Below are 23,658 nucleotides of genomic sequence, written 5' to 3'. Positions count from 1 at the left end.
AAATTTGAGGATCATGGTAATACTATAACTCTTCACAAATATCGAAATTTGATAATTTTTATCACTTAAATTTTATATTATACTAGAAATAACTTTTTTAACTATCGACGATCGAAAAAAAGTAGGTTGTTATTTGCGACTGAAATAGTTATCAAATGACAAATATGTCACTGAAATAATACCTGATTACTTTTTAGTGACAATAATATGGTTAGCGACGGAAGTAGGGATCAAAAATTTCAGTAGCAGAAATATAGTTGTTAAATCAGTTGCTATTTTTTCAATTAGCGACCAAATTAGTGACCGATATGTGTCTTGTATTACTGAATATTTGATGGTCATTAAATATGTACAAAATCCTTATTAGCGATCGAAATCATTTGGTCCCTAAATGTAATGTTTTTAACAATCGAATTAGTGACCGAATTAAATATTTTACTAACAGCCGAAAAATGGTGGCCGCAAAATATGCATGATGTGGTAATTAGCGACTAAACATTTTTAGTCGCTAAATATAGTATTTTTAATATGATAATATAATTAGAAATTAGATTTATAGTAATTAATTAATGATCATAAAAAATATTTATTTAAAATTTACTTCACTTTTATTTAACTTAATCAACTTTAATCCAAAAATTTTAAATATTGATATATTATTTTAATAATTTTGAAGATAGTTATTTTTTAAAATACATAAAACTATTTAAAATTTAATAAATGTATAAAAAACTTTAAATGTATTTTTTTAAAATATTAAACTTATTATTATTATATTTAAATTAAAATTAAAGAAATGTAATCATCAAATATATATATAAAAAATTAATCACTAAATTAATATCTACATAATAATTATTTATTACTAAATTATTTTTTAAATTCCTCTTTTTTTTTATTTTTTTCAAACCCTTTCTTGCCTTGAAAAAAATTAAACAATCACTAGTTAACTCTCCCTCTCATCTCTGAAACCTTCTCATTTCCCCATCCCTTTGTCTCGCCTTCCTTCCGAAAAACTCTCCAATCTTGTCTACCCCATCTCCAAATGTGTTTCCCTACCCTTGTCAACATTCTCTTTTCTTCCTCCTCATTTTCATTTAATTCCCTTGGTTTAGGTTTTATCTTTCTCTTCTCTTAATCTCCCTCCCCGAATGCCCTCTCCGTAACCCTAAATTCCCTTTAGACAACTTAAATCTCCACTTTGAGGGTACAACATCTCTCGATGTTGGAGGCGCTCTCGGAAAGGCTCAATTGCGGTACAAGAACATCATTGTTGCGCTTCAGACCATTCTCACTGCCATTCCTATACTCCCTTGCATTGTCAAATTGTTTCGGACTCGCGGTTGGATTTTCGTGATTGGGTTCAATCGGAATTGGTAGCCAACCTTTGAGAATTCGAATCGAAATTGGTTTCGGAGTGAATGTAAGTTTAATAAAAAAATCTCTTATTTAGGGTTTTTATTTTTCTTAAAAACTCAGAATCGAAAGTCTTGATGTTAACATGATAGTGTGTCTGTAATCTCAAAGGTTATTCAAGTGTTTGTGTGCTGTTAGGTTAAGAGGAAGAAGTCTAGCAAAAGGTGACCTTATTTGGCTGAACAACCTCCATTTCGCTTGAACGAAAAGAGGAAAGGGTTTTGATGTTTAAAGAGAAATATTAATACTAAGGTTTTTATTTTTCATATCCTGTCCAAATTTTTCTCTGAATTTGATAATGCAAAACATGTTTTTTAGCTATTTGCGACCGGAATAGCTACCGAATGACAAATATGTCACTGAAATAATAATTGATTACCTTTTAGTGACAGTAATATGGTTAGCGACGGAAATAGGGACCAAAAATTTTAGTAGCGAAAATATAGTCGTTAAATCGGTTGCTATTTATTCAATTTGGAAGTAATATTTTTAGCGACCAAATTAGCAATCAATATGTGTTTTGTATTAGCGACTGAATATTTGGTGGTCACTAAATATGTACAAAATCCTTATTAGCGACCGAAATCGTTTGGTCACTAAATGTAATGTTTTTAGCAGCCGAATTAGCGGCCGAATTAAATATTTTACTAGCAACCGAAAACCGGTGGTTACAAAATATGCATGATGTGGTAATTAGTGACCAAACATTTTTAATCGCTAAATATAGTATTTTTAGTGACCGAATTAGCGACCAAAAGGTTTTAGTCGCTAATTTCAAGTTTTAATTAGTAACTAAACAAATGTGTAATGATATTAATTTGTGTAACAACTGAAACAAAAATCGATAATATTACTAACAAAAATATCTACTCCGGTGACTATATAATTCAAAATAAAAGTTTTGTTTCCAAATTATAAAATACTAAAATCTTTTTTTTATTCAAAAATAAAATTGTAATTTGAGAATTTCTAATTGTTCAATATGGAATTAAGTTTTTATTTTATCAATCTTAAGAGGTTGATTATTGTTATTGTCATGAAAAAAATAGTCATAACAAGTGTCGTAACAATTATAATAATGTTTGAAAAATATTTATGATTAAGTATTAATTTTAACATTAATATATTTATGTAAGTTGCTCTCTTTATGTATATTTATTATCAGATTGCTTATTTAAAATTGTTTTTATTATTAATATGATAATAATTAGAAATCAGATTTATAGTAATTAATTAATGATCATAAAAAATATTTATTTAAAATTTACTTAAATTTTATTTAACTTCAATCAAATTTAATCCAAAAATTTTAAATATTGATATATTATTTTAATAATTTTGAAGATAATTATTTTTTTAAATACATAAAACTATTTAAAATTTGATAAATGTATAAAAAAACTTTAAATGCATTTTTTTAAATATTAAATTTATTATTATTATTATTATATTTAAATTACAATTAAAGAAATGTAATCACCAAATATATATAAAAAATTAATCATTAAATTAATTTCTACAATAATTATTTATTATTAAATTAATTTCTAAATCTCTCTCTTTTTTATTTTTCCAAACCCTTTCCCGCCTTGAAAAAAAATAAAAAATCACTAGTTAACTCTCCCTCTCATCTCTGAAACCTTCTCATTTTCCCATCCCTCTGTCTCACCTTCCTTCCGTAAAACTCTCCAATCCTGTCTACCCCATCTCCAAATGTGTTTCCCTACCCTTGTCAACCTCCTCTTTTCTTCCTCCTCATTTTCGTTTCACTCCCTTGGTTTAGGTTTTATCTTTCTCTTCTCTTAATGCCCTCCCCGAATGCCCCTTTCGTAACCCTAAATTCCCTTTAGACAACTTAAATCTCCACTTTGAGGGTACAACATCTCTCGACGTTGGAGACCCTCTCGGAAAGGCTCAATTGTGGTACAAGAACATTGTTGTTGCACTTCAGACCATTCTCACTGCCATTCCTATATTCCCTTGCATTGTTAAATTGTTTCAGACTCGCGGTTGGATTTTCGTGATTGGGTTCAATCGAAATTGGTAGCCAACCTTTCAGAAGCCGAATCGAAATTGGTTTCAGAGTGAATGTAAGTTTAATAAAAAAATCTCTTATTTAGGGTTTTTATTTTTCTTAAAAACTCTGTAATCGAAAGTCTTGATGTTAACATGATAGTGTGTCTGTAATCTCAAAGGTTATTCAAGTGTTTGTGTGTTGTTAGATTAAGATGAAGAAGTCTAGCAAAAGGTGGCCCTATTTGGTTGAACAACCTCTGTTTTGCTTGAACGAAAACAGGAAAGGGTTTTGATGTTTAAGGAGAAATATTAATACTAAGGTTTGATTTTTCTTATCCCTATCCAATTTTTTTTTTGAATTTGATAACGCAACAAATGTTGTTTTAACTATATTTGACATGAAAGAAACACTTTCATCTTAGAGTATTTGAGTTGCTAAAAGCCATTCACCCGTAGCCAAATCCCTTTGACATGAAGAGAGATTCAATAATTCCAACATGATAATACAGAGCGGTAAGAACGACCTCTCTTGAAGCTTAATTAGTTTCATGCCATATCAATTATAATATTGAATCTGTGTATGCCTTCCCAAGCTTAATTAGTTTTAGTGCCCTTTACGGATTTTTCTTATAAGAATGATTTAACTTGTTTAAAGATAACTGAATGTACTTGTTTCTAGTGATATTTTACTTCATAGTAGCTTCCAACCAACTAGTTATTTGTTTTGCGATAATCAAACTACAGTGCATATTGCTTTTAATGCATGTTTTATATGCAGGGTCAAAGATTGATCCAAACCTTACGTTAGCTATTTTTCTTCCTGCTCTTATTTTTGAAAGCACATTCTTAATGTTTACCAAATTAAGGTTTATTTTCTTGGATTCTTCCATGAGTTCAATTTAATAATGATTTATAAGTGATGGTTTCTCTCTGTTACGATGATTTCGTATCTTATATATGTAAGAAAGTTGATATATAAATATTATTAGAAAAGGTATATAAACTAAAGGAGATAAACTTATAAGCTAAGTTAGAAGCTAATTAATACTAAAATCAATTACTCTTTGATTTTTTATTGTTTATATTATCACCAAGTTTTTGTGTAGGTCTCTAGTTTTTGGATGAGTATATTGGTATTACAGTTTGTTAAATATATTTATGCTCTTTATGTTTGAATCAACCACGGTGAAAATGTTAAGAAAAAGAGGCTCTTGGATGGAAACTTATTCACTTTTTCGTTGTGTTTATTCATGCCATCAACAATACAATTTATAAGCTTACAATTTTTGTCTGTTGTACTCCCAACGACTATAAACGACTAGTACATTAACTACCCAACAACTAGTGCATTAACTATCCAACTACTAGTACATTAACCACCCAAGGGCTAGTTTCTTACAATAGTTAGTTACCCACAACGACTAGTACATTTAAGTTTACTAAAACCCAACAAAACTCCCCCGTAAATTTAAATGTTTCTTTTATCCTCCATCTCGATCAGTTTCTTGCAGTTATTGAACAACACAGTGGGTAGTGGCTTTGTAAACAAATCTGCAACTTGATCTCGGCTTCCCACGTGCACCAGCTCCACATTGCCTTCCTTTACCTATTCTCGGATGAAATGAAAGCGCACATCAATGTGCTTGCTCCTTTCATGGTTGACCGGATTCTTTGCCAACTCAATGGTCGACTTGTTGTCCATTCGTATCACAATACCTTCTTCTTGTTTCATCTCTAATTTGCTTAGAAGATTTCTAAGCCATATCGCACGACATACACACCATGATGCTGCAACATACTCGGCTTCACACGTTGACAATGTTACAATGGGTTGCTTCTTTGAGAGCCAAGTGAACGTTCTGTGGCCCATGAAAAATACATACCCGAATATGCTTTTCCAGTTATCTACATCTCCGCACCAATCACTATCTGAGTACCCTACTAGTTAGTAGTTGTCCGACTTAGTATAGTATAGTCCGAGTGATATCGTTCCCCAAATATATCTTAGTATTCGCTTTAAAACCTTCCAACGACTGTAGCTCGGCTCCTCCATATACCAACTTACTATTCCAACACTTAGTAGTAAGTCTGGCCTTGTACTCGTCAGATAGCGAAGGCTTCCAACCAAGCTTCGGTACTTGTTGGCATCAACTCGGTCTCCTCCATCAAACTTCGAGAGTTTTGTATCCGGTTCCATTGGGGTTAAAACCGAGTTACAGTTTGTCATCTTGAACTTGTTCAAGATCTCCTCGACATATCTTTCTTGGGACACAAAAATGCCTTTCTCACCCTGTTTGACTTCCAAGCCAAGGAAGTACTCCATCAATCCCATGTTTGTCATCTGAAACTCCTTTATCATTATGTCCTTGAATTCTTGAATCATCTCAGCATTGTTCCCCATGAATATAAGGTCATCTACATAAAGAGCAACAAACATTACATCACCTTTACTTTTCTTTATGTACAGAGCATGTTCATATGGACATTGCTCATATCTTTTCTTCTTGAAGTACTTGTCAATGCAGTAATTCCAATCCTGAGGAGCTTGCTTCAACCCATAAAGCGTTTTCTTCAATCTTAGTATTTTATTCTCTTCTCCTCTTCTCATGTATCCCAGTGGTTGTTCAACATAAACTTCTTCCTCTAGGATTCCATTTAGAAATGCCAACTTCACGTCCATCTGATAGATCAACCATTTGTGCTGAGCTGCCATTGAAATTAGTAGTCAAACTGTCTCCATTCTAGTAATTGGCGCAAACACCTCAGCATAGTCAATTCCCTCCTTTTGTTTATAGCCCTTAGCAACAAGTCGGGCTTTGTGACGCTCTATTTCACCTTGAACATTCATCTTCTTCTTGTATACCTATTTCACACCAATAGGTCGAGCTCCTGTTGGGGGATTGGACAACTCCCACGTGTTATTACGCTCAATTGCATCGATCTCCTCATCCATTGCAAGTCTCCAATTCTCATCTTGCACCGTTTCCTCAAAGGTTATATTTTCAAAATCTGCCAAAAGACAAACAACATGTACTTGTTCAGTAGTCCACACGTGGGAATAACATTGCCACAACATCTCACAGTGACACCAAGTGGAGCTCCCCGAACAAACATAAAGTTTGTAGCTATTCCAGACTACCAAAACTCTATCAAAATCACTCTGAAGAGGGCAATCACCCGAACCTCGCCGTACGAGCCACAACTCGCACACTCCACTGGACTTCCTAAACCACCAGGCTACAACCTAGAGTGGTCACGTGTCACCCTAATACAAGATACACTCGTAACTGGGCCCTTAGCCAAAGCATCGTATCATGATCATCCCTTAAAGCGGTGTAGAAAACTTTCCTCGCGCATCATCACTGGACCAAAACCGCCTAGCGCGCATCACACGCCGCTAGGCGGAACTTAGCTCCAAATCGCTTCGCGGGCATCACACGCTGCCAGGCGCCACGCGCCTGCAGTACCCTCTCAGTACTGCCACCGCCTGGCGGACACCACGACACCGCCAGGCGCCCTGCCTCGTCGTCACCGCCTGGCGCATCCATCGCCCACCACCAGGCGCTCTGCTCCCGCTGTGACCACTATCATTGATTTATTTTCCCGTCCGTATGGCGGCTCGCTCACGCCGCTAGGCGCTATAACAGTAGCACAATGCTACTGGTTTTTGAGCACCTAAACAGATCCCAAAGGATCTCCAAACAAACCAATCACCCAAGTATAACACAATTATGATTTACTAGACATATATCTATACCAAATTACATCACACTCATTTAGACATGCCAACCAATCCAATATTATCATGCATCCATACTCACCCCCGTTTACCCCTTTTAAATATGTCTCATACATTCCGCATACTCCCAATCATAAAACCATACATTCTGCAATTTATATAAAGCATGACACCACACTTTAATCCATATTACATATGTACCATACCAACAGTTCACAACCACAAAACATGCCTAAGGAAAAATTACACCAACCATACCATTTCATATACCCCCATCTCACTCTTATTATCAAATTAACATACCATCTGAATCTGTCTTACCACCTACACCCACACGTTTAAAAGAACATTACTATTTATATCATACTTCACATCTTCATTTATCTAAATCTCCCCTCAGTCCCATTTAACTCAAATTTTTCCTTTTCTATTAAATTTTCTTTAAATCATATCCTTATAACTTGCTTGTTAAACCCCAATGACATGACGCCCATTTAGAACTGTACAACGCCCACTACACTGCCAGACCGCTTGGCGACAGATCACGTACCGCCAGGCGGTGCATACATATCTGGAAATCTCCAGATTATTTTCCTGCACAGAAACGCACCCAAACCTGCCTATCCAATTTTCCCCTTCATATAGACATAATTTTATATCAAAGCATCATCCCGAATTCATACATCAAATATATTAATCTCAATTCTACAAAGCCAACCCCACCAAGCATTTACATGATTTATGTTGTTTATCACTGAGGCCATCATAATCCTAACCCCCAATTTCATATAAAGTTCATGCATTCCAATGCAACCACAATATACACAATCAATTATATCGTAAAATTTCACTTTCAACATATAAACATTACGACGACATCATAGGTATCCCAAACAAGTCCAAAACAACCAAAAAAAACGTCACAATGCTTGTGCCGCCTGGCGATTCATCCTCTGGCGCCAGGCAGTTCATGGAGAAAACCGAGAAACAAGTGAAATCGCATGTGCCGCCTGGCGGCGTATGAACTCCCGCCAGGCGATTTTTGGAAAAATCCAGAAAACGCGATCCAAAGCAGAATTGAGATATTTCATAGTTCAAGCATGCTCAGAACACAATTTTCATATGATTCAAAATAAAACATGCATAAGGAACTCCCCTAACCTGGATTCCTTGCTCAATTTGTTAAATGTGCTACTTCTTCCTTGTTTGCCAATCTCCCTCTTGCCCTTCTACCAATTCAGACTCAAATCTCTCCCAACACTCCCAATCACTCTCTTTTCGTGCTCTCTTTTTGGTATATACTCAGCCTTGGCAAAACCCTTCTTAATACTCCACTTTCATCTTTTAAACAATTCTTAAATTTAGGTTAATGAGGCAAAAACGGGTTTCTTCCTTAATTAATGGTTAATGGCCATTCATGACCCCTTTGTTTTTCAGCCTTCCTTGGCTGCTAGATTAGTTAGGGTTTCCCCTAACCCTTCCCATTCCGTCCACATCTACCAAAAAAAAAATAATAAGTTTAATTTAGGTGTTCCCCAAGGCTAGAACCCATAACCATGAAATCGCCAAATCAATATCAAACCATCATGCCAATTCATGTTTCATGCCAACTAGTATAACTCAATTGCCATCTTCTTACTCACACGCAGAATACATATTAGAAAAAGAAATAAACAGAATTAAATAAATAGAATTAAATCCTGCACAAATGGCATACATAGGACTTGAACCCAAGTCCTCTCACACAACCAAAGTACTCTCAACCACTTGAGCAAGTACTTTTCCACGTCATGACGGTTAGCATTTAATGCCATAAAGGCTTCTCTCACTCACTTTAATTAAATAATTGATTATTTAATTATTTAAATTTAACGGTTCTTACATTCCCCCCATCTTATAAAATTTTCGTCCTCGAAAATTATAACTTACCAGGAAGTAGGTGTGGATAGGACCGCCTCATCATGTCCTCCATCTCCCAGGTCATCTCCTGTGTAGCCTCGTCCCAAAGGACTTTCACAGTTCTAATCTCCTTGCCCCTTAACTGTTTGATATGGAAATCTAAGATTCGTACAAGTCCAGCCTCCATCGTCAGATCCTCCCGAACCTGGATGTCGTCCGCTTCCAACACATGTGACGGATCTGCAATGTACTTTCTTAACTGTGACACATGGAATACATTATGCATATTCGTCAAATGGGGTGGCAACGCAATCTCATATGCCACCGGACCTATCCTCCGAGTGATCTGATACGACCCAATGAATCTGGGAGTCAATTTCCTTGACTTGAGAACCCTTCCAACACCAGTGGTTGGAGTCACACGAAGGAACACATGATCTCTAACCTCAAACTCCAATGGTCGTCGTCTTTTGTCAGCATAAGACTTCTGCCGACTCTGGGTAGCTCGCATCCTCTCGTGGATTATCTTCACTTTCTCTGTGGTCATCTGTAAAAATTCAGGACCAAGCACCACTATTTCACCATCCTGATTCCAGCACAATGGAGTCCGACATCTCCGCCCATATAGTGCCTCATAAGGAGCCATCCCTATACTGGAGTGATAACTATTGTTATAAGTAAACTCTACCAGAGGAAGTACCTCACTCCAGCTCTCCAGATGATCCAACACACAAGCTCGCAAGAGGTCCTCCAAGGACTGAATAGTCCTTTCTGACTGTCCGTTAGTCTGGGGATGATAGGCTGAACTCATCCTTAATTGCGTACCTAGGGATGTCAAAAAAATCTGTACCCGCGGGTATCCGTGGATAAAACCCGCAACGGGTAGGAAACAGATATTAAAAATGGATACCCGCTATCCGCGGGTATGAATATTTTTGATACCCGCATGTTAACGGGGCGAGTATGGGTATCATAGTATCCGTACCCGTGGATACCCGTACTCGCTAAACTTTAATTTAGAAAAATACCCTTATATATATATATTAGTAAAAAACATTATGAGTCTTCATTCAATAATGGTGGTCAGATTCTTACCCCACAACCGAGTAAATTACTTTCAGATATTGTGGAGGCATTGATGTGTCTCCAAGACTGGTTATGGACCAACATGGAAGGTAATGAAATTAACACTTTTATTTAGATATTTTAATTAAGTGATTGTTAGAAATTTTTAATGAACTTCTTATGTTTTCAGGCTCTTCTAGATTAAAATTGGACAACATGAAACTTTTTAAAATGTTGCAAGAGGTGTACCTTGATGAAGTTAGTAATTTCTTTAATATTTTATTCAAAAATAAACTACAATATAAATTGGTCATGATTTTTTATTTGTTTGTTTTTCAAGAATCAATCGAGAAAAGAGACTTCTTGATCCAAGCACTAATTATGGTTAAATATTTATTTTTTAAAATATTTTTTTAAATACCCGCGGTTACCCGTGGATACCCGCAAATATGAAAAAAATAGACGGGTACCCGCATAACGGATACCCGACGGATATGGGTACGGGTACGGGGCGAATATTTATTCAGTGGGTAGGGTACGGGGGAGCTACTACCCGTACCCTACCCGCCCCGTTGACATCCTTATGCGTACCCAGTGCTATTTGCAGTGACTGTCAAAACCTCGATGTAAACCTCGGATCCCGATCTGACACTATACTGGCTGGCACCCCATGCAGTCTAACCACCTCCCTCACATATAATGCTGCCAATTTATCCATTGACAGTTTTTGATTTATCGGCAAGAAGTGAGCGCATTTCGTCAGTCGATCCACAATCATCCAGATCGCATCATAACCCCTGGTAGACTTAGGTAAGTGGATTACGAAATCCATCGCTACACTGTCCCACTTCCACTGAGGAATATCTAAGGGTTCCAAGGTACCCCCGGCCTCTGGTGTTCTATCTTTGCTTTTTGGCATACCAGACATGATGTTACAAAATCCGCCACGTCCGTCTTCATGCCCGCCCACCAGAATCTTGCTTTCAAATCTTTATACATCTTAGTCATACCCGGATGTATGCTAAGACGACTCTTATGCCCTTCCTCCAAAAGCATCTTCCTGAGTACCCGACTCCTGGGTACACAGACCCTCTCCTTAAACCGTAGGATGCCTTCATTACCCATCCTGAACTCTTTCCTCTTCTTAGTGCCTAACTCACTGATTATCTGCTGCAGCTCTGAATCCTTCCCCTGTTCCACCCTAACCTCATCCAGAAACTCATTAGTGATTTGTAGCATACTGCACTGTATATAATCCACCCCGGTGTGTAACCCCAAGTTCATGTCCCGCAACTGCTCAATAAGCTCTAGCTCTTTTATCATCATGGCTGATACGTGCACCCTCTTTCTGCTCAAAGCATCCGCAACCAATTTGCTTTACCAGGATGATACATCAGCTCAAAGTCATAATCTTTTAGATACTCCATCCAACTGCGTTGCCTCATGTTCAATTCTTTCTAATCGAACAAGTACTTCAAGCTCTTGTGGTCGCTGAAAACTTGAAACTGGAAACCATACAAATAGTGTCGCCAAGTTTTCAGAGCGAACACTATTGCAGCTAGCTCCAGGTCATGCGTCGGGTAGTTCTTCTCATGCACTTTCAACTGTCGAGACACATAAGTCATGGGCGCTTCTCTTGCATCAATACACAACCCAACCCCTGATATGAAGCATCACAGTATACTTCGAAAGTCTTAGCTGTATCAGGAATGGCCAAGACAGGAGTTATGGTCAACCTTACCTTCATTTCTTCAAAACACCTCTCACAACTGTCTGTCCAGGCGAAAGGCTGATCTTTACGTGTGAGTTGCGTCATAGGATTCACCTGTTTCAAAAATCCCTCCACGAATCTCCGATAATACCCAGCCAACCCTAGAAAGCTCCTCATCTCTAATACTGTTTGAGGTCTCTCCCAATTCATCACTGTCTCTACCTTTGCCGGGTCCACCGCAATACCCTGCGCCGAGATCACATGGCCAAGGAACTGCACCTCTTTCATCCAAAACTCACATTTGGACAATTTCCCATACAGTTGATGCTCCCTGAGCACATCTAACACTACACGCAGATGATGTTCATGGTCCTCTAGGTTCTTGGAGTAAATAAGAATGTCGTCTATGAATACAACGACAAACTTATCTAACCAAGGTCTGAAAATCCTATTCATGTAATCCATGAATATCGCAGGGGCATTGGTCACTCCAAAGGGCATCACTACATATTCATAATGCCCATAACGCGACCTGAACGCAGTCTTCTGAACATCTTCTAGTTTAACCAGGATTTGATGATACCTAGATCGCAGATCAATCTTGGAAAATACCCCTGCTCCTCTCAACTGGTCCAGTAAGTCATCAATTCTGGGCAACGAATATTTATTTTTAATCGTCAATTTATTCAGTTGACGATAGTCCACACAAAGTCGGGAGCTCTTATCCTTTTTCTTAACTAGCAGCACTAGGGCCCCCCACAGGGATGCGCTCGGTCGTATGAACTTCTTTTCCAATAAATCCTCAATCTGCCTCTTCAATTCAGCTAACTTCGCCAGGGCCATTCTATATGGAGCCATTGATACTGGCCCAGCTCCAAGGACGAGATCTATAGCAAAATCTACATCCCTGCTGGGTGGTAATCTAGGCACCTCATCTGGAAACAAATCGGCGTATTCTCCCACTATCGGTATGCTTCTGACTAGATCAATTGCACTTCACTTCTCCGGCTGCACCATTATCACATAACAAGAAGCTCCACCAGTCGCCTCATGTACCACCTCACGGATGGAGATTAAAGGTAGCCCATCATTCTCAAGAAATACCACATTGCGCCGTTCGCAATCAATCATGACGCAATTGTCCGACAGCCAGTCCATCCCGAGTATCACGTCCAGTCCCTCCAATGGCAAGCAAATGAGGTTCACCTTGAACTTGTGCCCTGCCACCTCAATAACACAACCGGGACATGCCAGATTGGTGGATACTTGCCCTGATGCAGGTGTCGAGACTGCCAGCTCACAACCCAAATCACGAGCTACAAGTCCAAGCCTACTCACACACTCTTGAGAGATGAATGAGTGAGTAGCACCTGAATCGAACAGGACCAAAACACTGTTATTAAACAATATACAACGGTCCAGGATAAGGTTACCTGACTGAGTGGCCTCAGTATTGGTAAGTGCAAACACTCTCCCCGCAGCTTGGGGTCGATCGGCTAACGCCTTATGGGGTTTCTGCTGTGGTGTGGCCCCTCCAGCGATCTTCTTAGTGGGACACTGACTGGCATAGTGGCCCATCTTCTCACATTTGTAACATTTCACGTGCTCCGTACTAGCACCCGAACTCCTGCCGCCTTCGTGCAGTTCCTACGAAGGTGTGGGCCACCATAATTATAACTTCGCAGCCCTGAGGAGGAAGGCTGCGGCCTGCTGTATGGTGTCTTCTGCTGTCAAGCCTTAGGAGTATTTTTCTGTGCTCTCCCGACCCGACTAGGTCCCATCTCTAGCTTCTCCACGGTCCTGGCCTGCTCCACCAGAATTGGAAACTCCCGGATCCGCAACGGCACCAAGACTCTGCGCAGCTCATGCCTCAAGCCTTCCTCAAACTTGCGACAGCGCCATTCCTCTATGCTCGCCTGCGAGTAAAACCTCGCCAAGTACTCAAAGCGGTCGATATAGGTCTGCACTAGTTGATTCCCCTGCTGTAATGTGAGAAACTCCGCCTCTAGTGCATGCTTAACTGAATCTGGAAAATACTTTTCCAGAAATCTGGTTCCGAAACTCGTCCAGCTCACCTCCTCCTGACGGGTCTGCATCTGCTGCTGCATTCCCGTCCACCAGTACTCCGCATCACCCACCAACAGGAACGTGGCAAAGCTCAGCTGTTGTGCTTCAGTACACGCAAGCACTCTAAATATTTTCTCGCACTCCCTGAGCCAAGCATCGGCCTCATCCGGAGTAGTTTTGCCGTTGAACTTTGACGGCTTATGTTTTAGGACATCTTCCATGGTCACCGCTCTAGTAGGTGGCACCAAAGCTCTCGGCTGTGCCGCAACCGGCTGCATGGCATCTACCATCCTGTGGATTGCCTGTGCAATCTCATCAGCGCCCGCATCGCTTCTCCTCCTCCTATTAGCCATAGCCTGGATGCGCCCCATATTAACTGGTAAATCAAACCATTTATATTTCAATTCCATAACAAAACAAACAACATATATATATATATATATATATACACACACACACACGTCACGCTAGGCTCACTCCCCAAAAGTCCCATGAAATCATTGAAATCACGGCTCTGATACCAAATGTAACGTCCTAGTCGGAAATTACTTTTTTAAAATAAATAAGAAAGATAAATATGTCACAACCTCATTTATTAACCTCGATTTCCCAAAAACACGCGGGAAAAATTTAAATATCGATGTTCAACGCGCTAACATGAATAAAAATAGTCGTAAAATGCGTAATACGATTAAAATTGTTTGTGCAATTATTACAAAGAAAACCATGGTCCAACATGAAAACTAGTGATAACAAAATCCCTGGAAGATCCCCACTCCGTCTCTAAGTGCCAGTCTGCTCACCTGCACCAACATCTGCTCCCATGTAACAAGTCACATGATCATCGCCACACACACAAAAATAGGGTGAGCTCATTTAAATAAAAACAACAATATCATATTAAATACCATACTAACAAAAGTAAACCCAGTTTAATACACTTTTCCTTTTTTCCCTTTCACATCCATCACTTGCCTTTAGATGTCTATCAATTCTATACCCTTTAAGTGAGAACAATGATCGATCTTCGTTACACGAGTCTCCACACGCCCCTCCAACTACAGGCCACCACCTGATAGTCCACACGTGGGAATAACATTGCCACAACATCTCACCGTGACACCAAGTGGATCTCCCCGAACAAACATAAAGTTTGTAGCTGTTCCAGACTACCAAAACTCTATCAGAATCACTCTAAAGAGGGCAATCACCCGAACCTCACCGTACGAGCCACAACTCGCACACTCCACTAGACTTCCTAAACCACCAGGCTTCAACCTAGAGTGGTCACGTGTTACCCCAATACAAGATACACTCGTAACTGGGCCCCTAGTCAAAGCATCGCATCATGATCATCCCTTAAAGCGGTGTAGAAAACTTTCCTCGCGCATCATCACTAGACCAAAATCGCCTAGCGCGCATCACACGTCGCTAGGCAGAACTTAGCTCCAGACCGCCTGGCGGTCATCACACGTCGCCAGTCACCACGCGCCTACAGTACCCTCTCAGTACTACCACCGCCTGGCAGACACCACCACATCGCCAGGCGCCCTGCCTCGTCGTCACCGCCTGGCGCATCCATCGCCCACCGCCAGGCGCTCTGCTCCCGCTGTGACCACTGTCATTGGTTTATTTTCCTGTCCGCCTGGCGGCTTGCTCATGCCGCCAAGCGCTATACCAATAACACAATGCTACTGGTTTTTGAGCACCTAAACAGATCCCAAAGGATCTCCAAACAAACCAATCACCCAAGTATAACACAATTATGATTTACCAGACATATATCTATACCAAATTACATCACACTCATTTAGACATGCCAACCAATCCAATATTATCATGCATCCATACTCACCCCCGTTTACCCCTTTCAAATATGTCTCATACATTCTGCATACTCCCAATCATAAAACCATACATTCTGGAATTTATATAAAGCATGACACCACACTTTAATCCATATTACATATGTACCATACCAACAGTTCACAACCACAAAACATGCCTAAGGAAAAATTACACCAACCATACCATTTCATATACCCCTATCTCACTCTTATTATCAAATTAACATACCATCTGAATCTGTCTTACCACATACAGCCACACGTTTAAAAGAACATTACTATTTATATCATACTTCACATCTTCATTTATCTAAATCTCCCCTCAGTCCCATTTAACTCAAATTTTTCCTTTTCTATTAAATTTTCTTTAAATAATATCCTTATAACTTGCCTCTTAAACCCCAATGAAATGACGCCCATTTAGAACTGTACAATGCCCACTGCACTGCCAGACCGCCTGGCGGCAGATCACGTACCGCCAGGTGGTGCATACATATCTGGAAATCTCCAGATTATTTTCCTGCACCGAAACACACCCAAACGTGCCTATCCAATTTTCCCCTTCATACAGACATAATTTTATATCAAAGCATCATCCCGAATTCATACATCAAATATGTTAATCTCAATTATGCAAAGCCAACCCCACCAAGCATTTACATGATGTATGTTGTTTATCACTGAGGCCATCATAATCCTAACCCCCAATTTTAGATAAAGTTCATGCATTCCAACGTAACCACAATATTCACAGTCGATTATATTCGTAAAATTTCACTTTCAACATATAAACATTACGACGACATCATAGGTATCCCAAATAGGTCCAAAACAACCAAAAACAGCGTCACAGCGCATGTACCGCCTAGCGGTTCATCCTCTGCCGCCAGGCGGTTCATCCTCTGCCGCCAGGTGGTTCATGGAGAAAACCTCGAAAACGCGATCCAAATCAGAATTGAGATATTTCACAGTTCAAGCATGCTCAGAACACAATTTTCATACGATTGAAAATAAAACATGCATAAGGAACTCCCCTAACCCTAGGGTTTCCCCTAACCCTTCCCATTCCGTCCACATCTACCAAAAAAATATAATAAGTTTAATTTAGGTGTTCCCCAAGGCTAGAACCCATAACCATGAAATCGCAAAATCAATATCAAACCATCATGCCAATTCATGTTTCATGCCAACTAGTATAACTCAATTGCCATCTTCTTACTCACACGCACAATACATATTAGAAAAAGAAATAAATAGAATTAAATCCTGCACAAATGGCATACATAGGACTTGAACCCAAGTCCTCTCACACAACCAAAGTACTCTCAACCACTTGAACTAGTACTTTTCCACGTCATGAAGGTTAACATTTAATGCCATAAAGGCTTCTCTCCCTCACTTTAATTAAATAATTGATTATTTAATTATTTAAATTTAGCGGGTCTTACAATTTGCAGGTTTCGCAACCAAAATCATGATGAGACCACGAACCAAAAAGCAAACAGGTTTGAAAAGAGATTTTGGAGTCCACCATAGTTTATTATGGAAAACTATGGAAAACCCTGAAGATAAGACAAGTATGTGGAAATCTAGATTTTGGGTCTGGGAGTCAGTTACATGTAGGGAAGATATTAGCACCCCACAGCATCCGCTCGGACGTAGTACCTTTAATTAGAAATGTGAAATTGATGTGGTTTTCAAAATGTTAATTTCCCTAAAAATAAGAAGAAGAAAGAATATACAAAAGAAACAAAATATTTTTATTTTATTTTTTTAGCCCGATAAGGATTGACCTTGGTCCTACGTATTCTCATTCAAAATAAGAAATCAGAGTCACATAGTTCTTTAGAAATTGTTTGTCAGAAAGTGTTGATATTTTTATATATTGAGAATTTTGTATTTTTTTTTATTTTTGAATTACTTGAAAATAGGTGTCACACGACGTGAGTGGCCTAACAATCACTAAAAGTGAAACAAAACTATTGATATTTTTTTGAAAATGAGTGTCACACGATGTGGATGACCGAACAGACACAATAAAGTGAAAGAGAAAATTATTTTTGATTTTATTTTATTAAATTTATTTAGGAAAAAAAGAGGGCAATGAGTGGTGTAGTGAGTAATTAGTGGGAGGTGTCTATATTGAATGTGGGGGTGCAGGAGTAACACAACAAACAAGCCCAAGCAAATAATAATATGAAAGTGCGGGATTATCGCATGTGGACATGCGTGAAGTAAACAGGTGGGGTGCGTGAAGTGAGACATAGGTGTAAGAAATAAAATGGTATGGGTGTGCAGCAAGTAGATATAACTGACCCAGTGCGATGAACTCGTGGGAGTGTAAAAATTAACATTGTGGGTGCTGAAAGTGGAAATGGACCTGGGAGCTTGCCATCCCAAACCCAACTTCTTCCCTTTTCAAATTAGAGAACCCTAAAGGGTTTATTCCTCTTCCTCTTGTGGTTTCTCTGTTTTCTGCCTTGGGTGTGAAAGGTACGAGTGGTGTTGGTTCGATGTTGGTTCAATGCTATTATGGATTTAACAGAAAATGAAGAGTGATGGTGAAACATGACTGCTTGATTTTTTTGAGTGCAGGTTGAAGGTGATGGTTTTATGAATAGGGATTGAAGGTCAATGAATGTGGGGTTTAAGGTTTAGTATGAATGGTGCTAGTACCATGGCTCGACGAGTGTGGTTTTGGGTGTTGAAATTGTGAGGGTGAAGGTGCTGATTTTGGGTCTCTGTGTTTTCTTTGGCTTTTATGCAGGTGAACGATGAAGATGTTGATGAACAAAAAATGCAAATGAAAAAAGATAATCGATGACAAATGCAGGGGCTAAAGATGAAGGTTGACAATAATGAAAACTGGTGGTTGGGATTTTGGGGGTGTACAGTGACACTGGATCGAGATTATGGGTGGTTTTGCTAGTGAAGATGGAAGATGGAGAGACAGTGAAGGTTATTTATGATAGTTGTTGTGGTTGAGTTTTGTTTCTTTGTTTTTTATTCAGGTGTAAGGCACAAGTAGTATGAGCACATGTTAATGGAGATGGTAACAACTCCCACAAAATCATGAATCAACAACCAATAGAACATAGCACAATAGAACATTATATTCGTTATAGCATTTAACAAGCACAACAAGTCACACACACTTCAGATCATATTCACATAATATTCACGCAAGTACTCAAAGACTCAAGGCACGACACTTACCTCTTGGAGCTCCCTTATCTTATGCTGCTCACTTCCTTTTTCTTTTCTTTGCTCTTCCTTCCTCTATTTCTCTCCCTTCTGTTGTATGTGTATTTTGAAACTGCAAATTTCTTTCTCCTACCGAGTGAGCTGCCCTTCTTGGCTTCCTCTAATGGGTTCTTCTCCTTCCTCTGATTTTTTGTGCCTCCGTTCCTGTCCTTCTACTGGATGTATATTTGGAATCTCCATTTTTTCTCTGGCAAAGAGCGTATGAGAACTTGTGCCAAGAAGTTGTGTGTTTGTTCTTTTGGTTGTTCTCCCATCTCCTGACTTTTTTTATTTTGTATTATGCTTACTTGCCTAAGCTCCTCGTTCCCTCCACCTTCTATTCCCGTATTCCCTCCTGTCTCTAATCCATTTCCTCTTTCATTCATATTCCATTTAAACTTTTTTGAAAGTCACCAAAAGCAAGTTGTAGTTGCCTCACTCTATCGTTGTTGCGATTGTCGTTGTTGTGTCTGTCATAGGTGCAGCAAATGACTGCTCCCCAAAGGTGTATTGTAGTTCTTCATTTAGGTTCATCCTTAAACTTTAATGATGTATATTTCATCGGACTTGACATATTGTCCTTACCATATGGCATGTGACATGTTCAACACCTCACAATTATTCCACCAACTCATAGTGTCAATGGGATTAATCCTCCATTTAAATGAAAATGGTTCGGTCTAGAATTTGGATATCATAGATAGATTACATATAAGTTGAATCAAGAACAATTAAAATACACCATTGCAATTTCAATTTGAAATGCATGTTTACTTCTGAAAAACACCACCACCATGTTTTTCCTCTCTCTTTACTACCAAAATGCAGAAAATTATAAACATGTAGTACTCCAATCGGAACACATACTTTATACGAAGTAAATAGAACACACATAATCTCAAATGGGAGAGAAATTGTGTGAAGTTTACCATTTTCTAAAATAAATGATAAGGGAGGAAATCTAAAGAAAGAAGAAGCACCCCTACTTAAAGTACAATTCTAAGTATGTTTTGCAACCTCTAATTCTTTAATTTGTGTAACATCCCGACCAGATATTACGGATTTAAAAATATAATATAAAATAAGAAAATAAAATCACATTTATTATAAATCCATTTCCCAAAAATGCAGGAATTTCAAAGAATTTATTTCATAATAAATATAACTCTAAGTTTAAATCTTCTCAAAATTTAATAAAATACCAAAACAGTCTCATAATAGATTACATCTTTATTCCAAAACCATAAATGATAAAACTCTATAAAAATGTTCCCATGAGTTTTCCCCGCTTCGCTGCTAAGCCTCACCAGATCATACAATCATACATTCATATTCCTCAAATACAAGTATATATATGTAATACCTCAAGTCATCAAATCATCAACAAACAATCAAGGCAAGCACTCATGTGTTTAGGTGTTGGAGTTTAAGCACACATTCTTCCTAAATACTAATATGTCACCTTGACAGTTTAAATAACAACCACTTCATCTAAACACCTTTTCATGCCAGCAATCAAGACACCCGTGTAGCCACACCAAATGCATCATACAAAAATACTCATCCCAAGTTTTTCTCATGCCTCCTTAACTAGAGTTCATACATAATCCCAACCCTATTTTGATAATTCTAACCTCACACAAGTACCCTCCTTTTATACTAACAATCATCCTAACACCCATCGCTTAAATCTTTGATTCCCCTATGTGCACACCACCCACTGGACATGCCAAAACGCTGCTGGCAGCTCGGGATCGCCTGGCGGTATATCAGGTGTCGCCGGGCGGCGTGACAGTGATTCCAGAACCATTTAGGTTCCTTCACGTCTGTAGAAAGCTATTATTCCCAATTTTCCCAATTCATCTTCTCCTCACGGATTCAGTCACAGGTATTCATACATTTAACACACAGAGATCAATTCCACACCAACTGTTTGAGGCTTATTATTAACATATTGCCCATTCCATACATCACATATAGCAATCGCAAGTAACTCATAAAGGTTTACGAGTCTGTACTCAACCCCATAATTATCAGATTTCTACACACCCGCTAATCATCATCCAATCACGTCAAATGAAAGTATCATCAATATTATATAAGTGCATTAGTTTAACCATATCACAAAATATCCAAAAACACGTCAATTTACGCAGTCCCAGTTGTTAAGACTTTGGCAAGTGTACCAAGTCGTGCAAGTAGTAACCGGTAAGACCGGAATATCGTTTCCCAAGAGACTCGTGTATACTAATTAATTGCGTAATTAGTGACTAATTTAAACTAATGAATAAATCCATATTTTGAGTTTCAACGTATGAAGTTAAACTTTGCATAAATAATTAAAATTGAACTTTGGAAGTTAAAGGCACTTAGTGAATGGAAAAGATTAGAAATGATATGACTTGATATTGCCGGGGTTAGAATTCACCAACTATGCTCTCATGCAACTACAATTTAACATCCTCTTCATTAATATGCTAATGCTAACCCACAATATTACTCAAACCCTAATTCCTTAATGAATTGAGCCTAAATTTCCTTATTAAAGGTCAATTCCTTGAACTCTTAATAAGCAAATTTGCTTTATGCACGAAGGTTTTAATGCAACCAATGGGTCAAGCCCCATTCCTAGGTACAAGCTCCATTGAGTTTTCTTATTTCAAATCTAGGTTTCAAAAGATATTTCCACACCCAATGAACCAAAAATCATGCAAGAGATGGCTAAATCAATGCAAGCTTTAAGTGAAGAAATAAGAAGACTAGCAATTAATGAAAGAGTCATATATAAAATCAAAACATTTGCATTTACACAAGAGTTTCGTGGCTACATCTAACCCCAACAAAAAATGGGTTTAGCTCTCCATTGCCATGGAGAGCTCAAGCTTAAAAATGGAAGAGATGGAAGAGAAAGAGATACAAAGAGGAAGATGGAGCTGTTCCCACAAGCCCTAGCACTCCTCCAAGCTCTCCAAATGTGTTCTTCGTGCCTCCAAAATGCCAAAGATCCATTTCCCCTCGCGAAAACAGAAGAAAAAGAGCCAACTTGCCACATCAGCGAACATTGGCGCCTGGCGGAAGGGTCTCACCGCCAGGCGGTATCGAGCAAACAGGGGGCAAAACTGGCAGCTACCGCCCGGCGGTGTCCAGTTACCGCCAGGCGGTTCATAACAGGGGCGCCTGGCTGGCGCTTGGTTGGCGCTTGACTGGCGGTCTGTTCCGCCTGGCGCTTGCTTCGTGTCGCCAGGCGCTTCCTGTTGACATTTTTCTCCTTCTCCTTGCTATTTCGGGTCACTCATTAATCTGGATTTTTGGACAAAGCTTTCCATCTACAAAAAGGACACAAAAAATGGGGATTAGTGGTATATTTAGATAAATGTAACCCAAAATGTATTTATTTACAAAAGTAAGGTAAAATTGAGGATTAAGTAGGTTAAAAGCTTTGGAAGAGATGATTTTGCTAATGAAATATAGTTTGGATAATGGTAAAAATTAACATTATCAACTCCCCCAAACTTAAAACCTTGCTTGTCCTCAAGCAAAAAGGTAACTTGGCCTAGATGAACAACACAAGTGCAATGATCTAGCAAATCAAGAAAACATATGTCAATTGTGCTTGCTCTTATTTGAAAGATTGTGTGGCACATGTGTTTCATTAGCAAGGCAAACTAAAGCTATGGTGTTCACAAAATAAAAATATCACAAGTGCATGCAAGAGTTTATAAGGGATCAACAATCATGGCAAAATGTTTCCTTGATCAATGGAAACCACTTCTCACAAGAACAAGTGTTTCACTCAAGCCCACTAGTATATGGATATAAACAACATTCTCTCTACCATCACAATGTCACACAATTTAACTTTGCTTTTTGTTCAAAATGTCTAAGACTTTCACAAGCATGCTATCATCACAAGGTCTTTTATGGTTTGTATCGTGGCTAGGCTAAGAAGGAAATTTGGTTTTTCAGGATAACAAAAGTACCTTGAGCTAAGAGAGCAACTAATCAAATCATGAAAGTATTTTTCTCCCTTCTCTATTGAACCAATGAAACCAATTCCCAACTTGCTTGCACCAATTTTCTTTTCTTTTCTTTTTTTTTTTTTTGAATTGAATTGAACCAAAAACTTTACAAATTTTCCCATGCTCCCTTGTATTAGCAATAATTCCCCCAAACTTGAACCATACTCATGACTAACAATCATTTGCTCTCTCAAGCTCAAAGTAAGGTAGTCAAAATCTTCACTATGCTCAAGGTTCAAGGAATGGCACATATTATCTTTAAGGCTCAAAGAAGACTCAAAGGATTTGCACAAAAAATCAACTTAAAAAGGATTGGCTCAATTATGTAACAAGAAAAAGAAAGATGGCCTTGATCACCTGTAGCATGCAAGTAAATGAATAACAATTGAACTCAAGCAAAGTCAATTATGAGTCCACAGTGATAGCATTCACACAAATCAACTCTGGGGCACAACCTCTCACAGGGTATTTGGGTTCCACAATTGTCAACATATGCCAAAATCATTGATCATAATTAAACTCAAGCATCACTATATCAAAATGAGAACAACCACAAGTTCATGCTCACAAGCTAATTCAACATCATTTCATAACAAGCACAAAAGATGATCATGAAAAGTACTAATTCAATGCACA

The 23,658-nt window shown here is 38.5% G+C and overlaps 2 protein-coding genes across 2 annotated transcripts; both read right to left on the bottom strand.

The window, feature by feature from the left end:
* Positions 1-12,842: 12,842 nt before the first annotated feature.
* LOC114163415 (uncharacterized) lies at positions 12,843-13,424 on the bottom strand. Its single transcript, XM_028047734.2, has 2 exons — positions 13,280-13,424; positions 12,843-13,216 (listed from the first exon to the last, which is right to left on the bottom strand). The coding sequence occupies exons 1-2, from the start codon at positions 13,422-13,424 to the stop codon at positions 12,843-12,845; spliced, it is 519 nt and encodes a 172-aa protein (XP_027903535.2).
* Positions 13,425-13,576: 152 nt separating this feature from the next.
* Positions 13,577-14,284, bottom strand: LOC114163414 (uncharacterized). Its single transcript, XM_028047733.2, has one exon. The coding sequence runs from the start codon at positions 14,282-14,284 to the stop codon at positions 13,577-13,579; it is 708 nt and encodes a 235-aa protein (XP_027903534.1).
* Between the last annotated feature and the right edge of the window lie 9,374 nt (positions 14,285-23,658).

Source organism: Vigna unguiculata, chromosome 9 (assembly GCF_037176805.1).
Source record: "Vigna unguiculata cultivar grain cowpea cultivar isolate G323 ecotype 2 chromosome 9, ASM3717680v1, whole genome shotgun sequence".
In the NCBI taxonomy this organism is placed as follows: Eukaryota; Viridiplantae; Streptophyta; class Magnoliopsida; order Fabales; family Fabaceae; genus Vigna; species Vigna unguiculata.
Note: the sequence above shows the minus strand (reverse complement) of the source record. Positions and strands in the feature narration are given on the sequence as shown.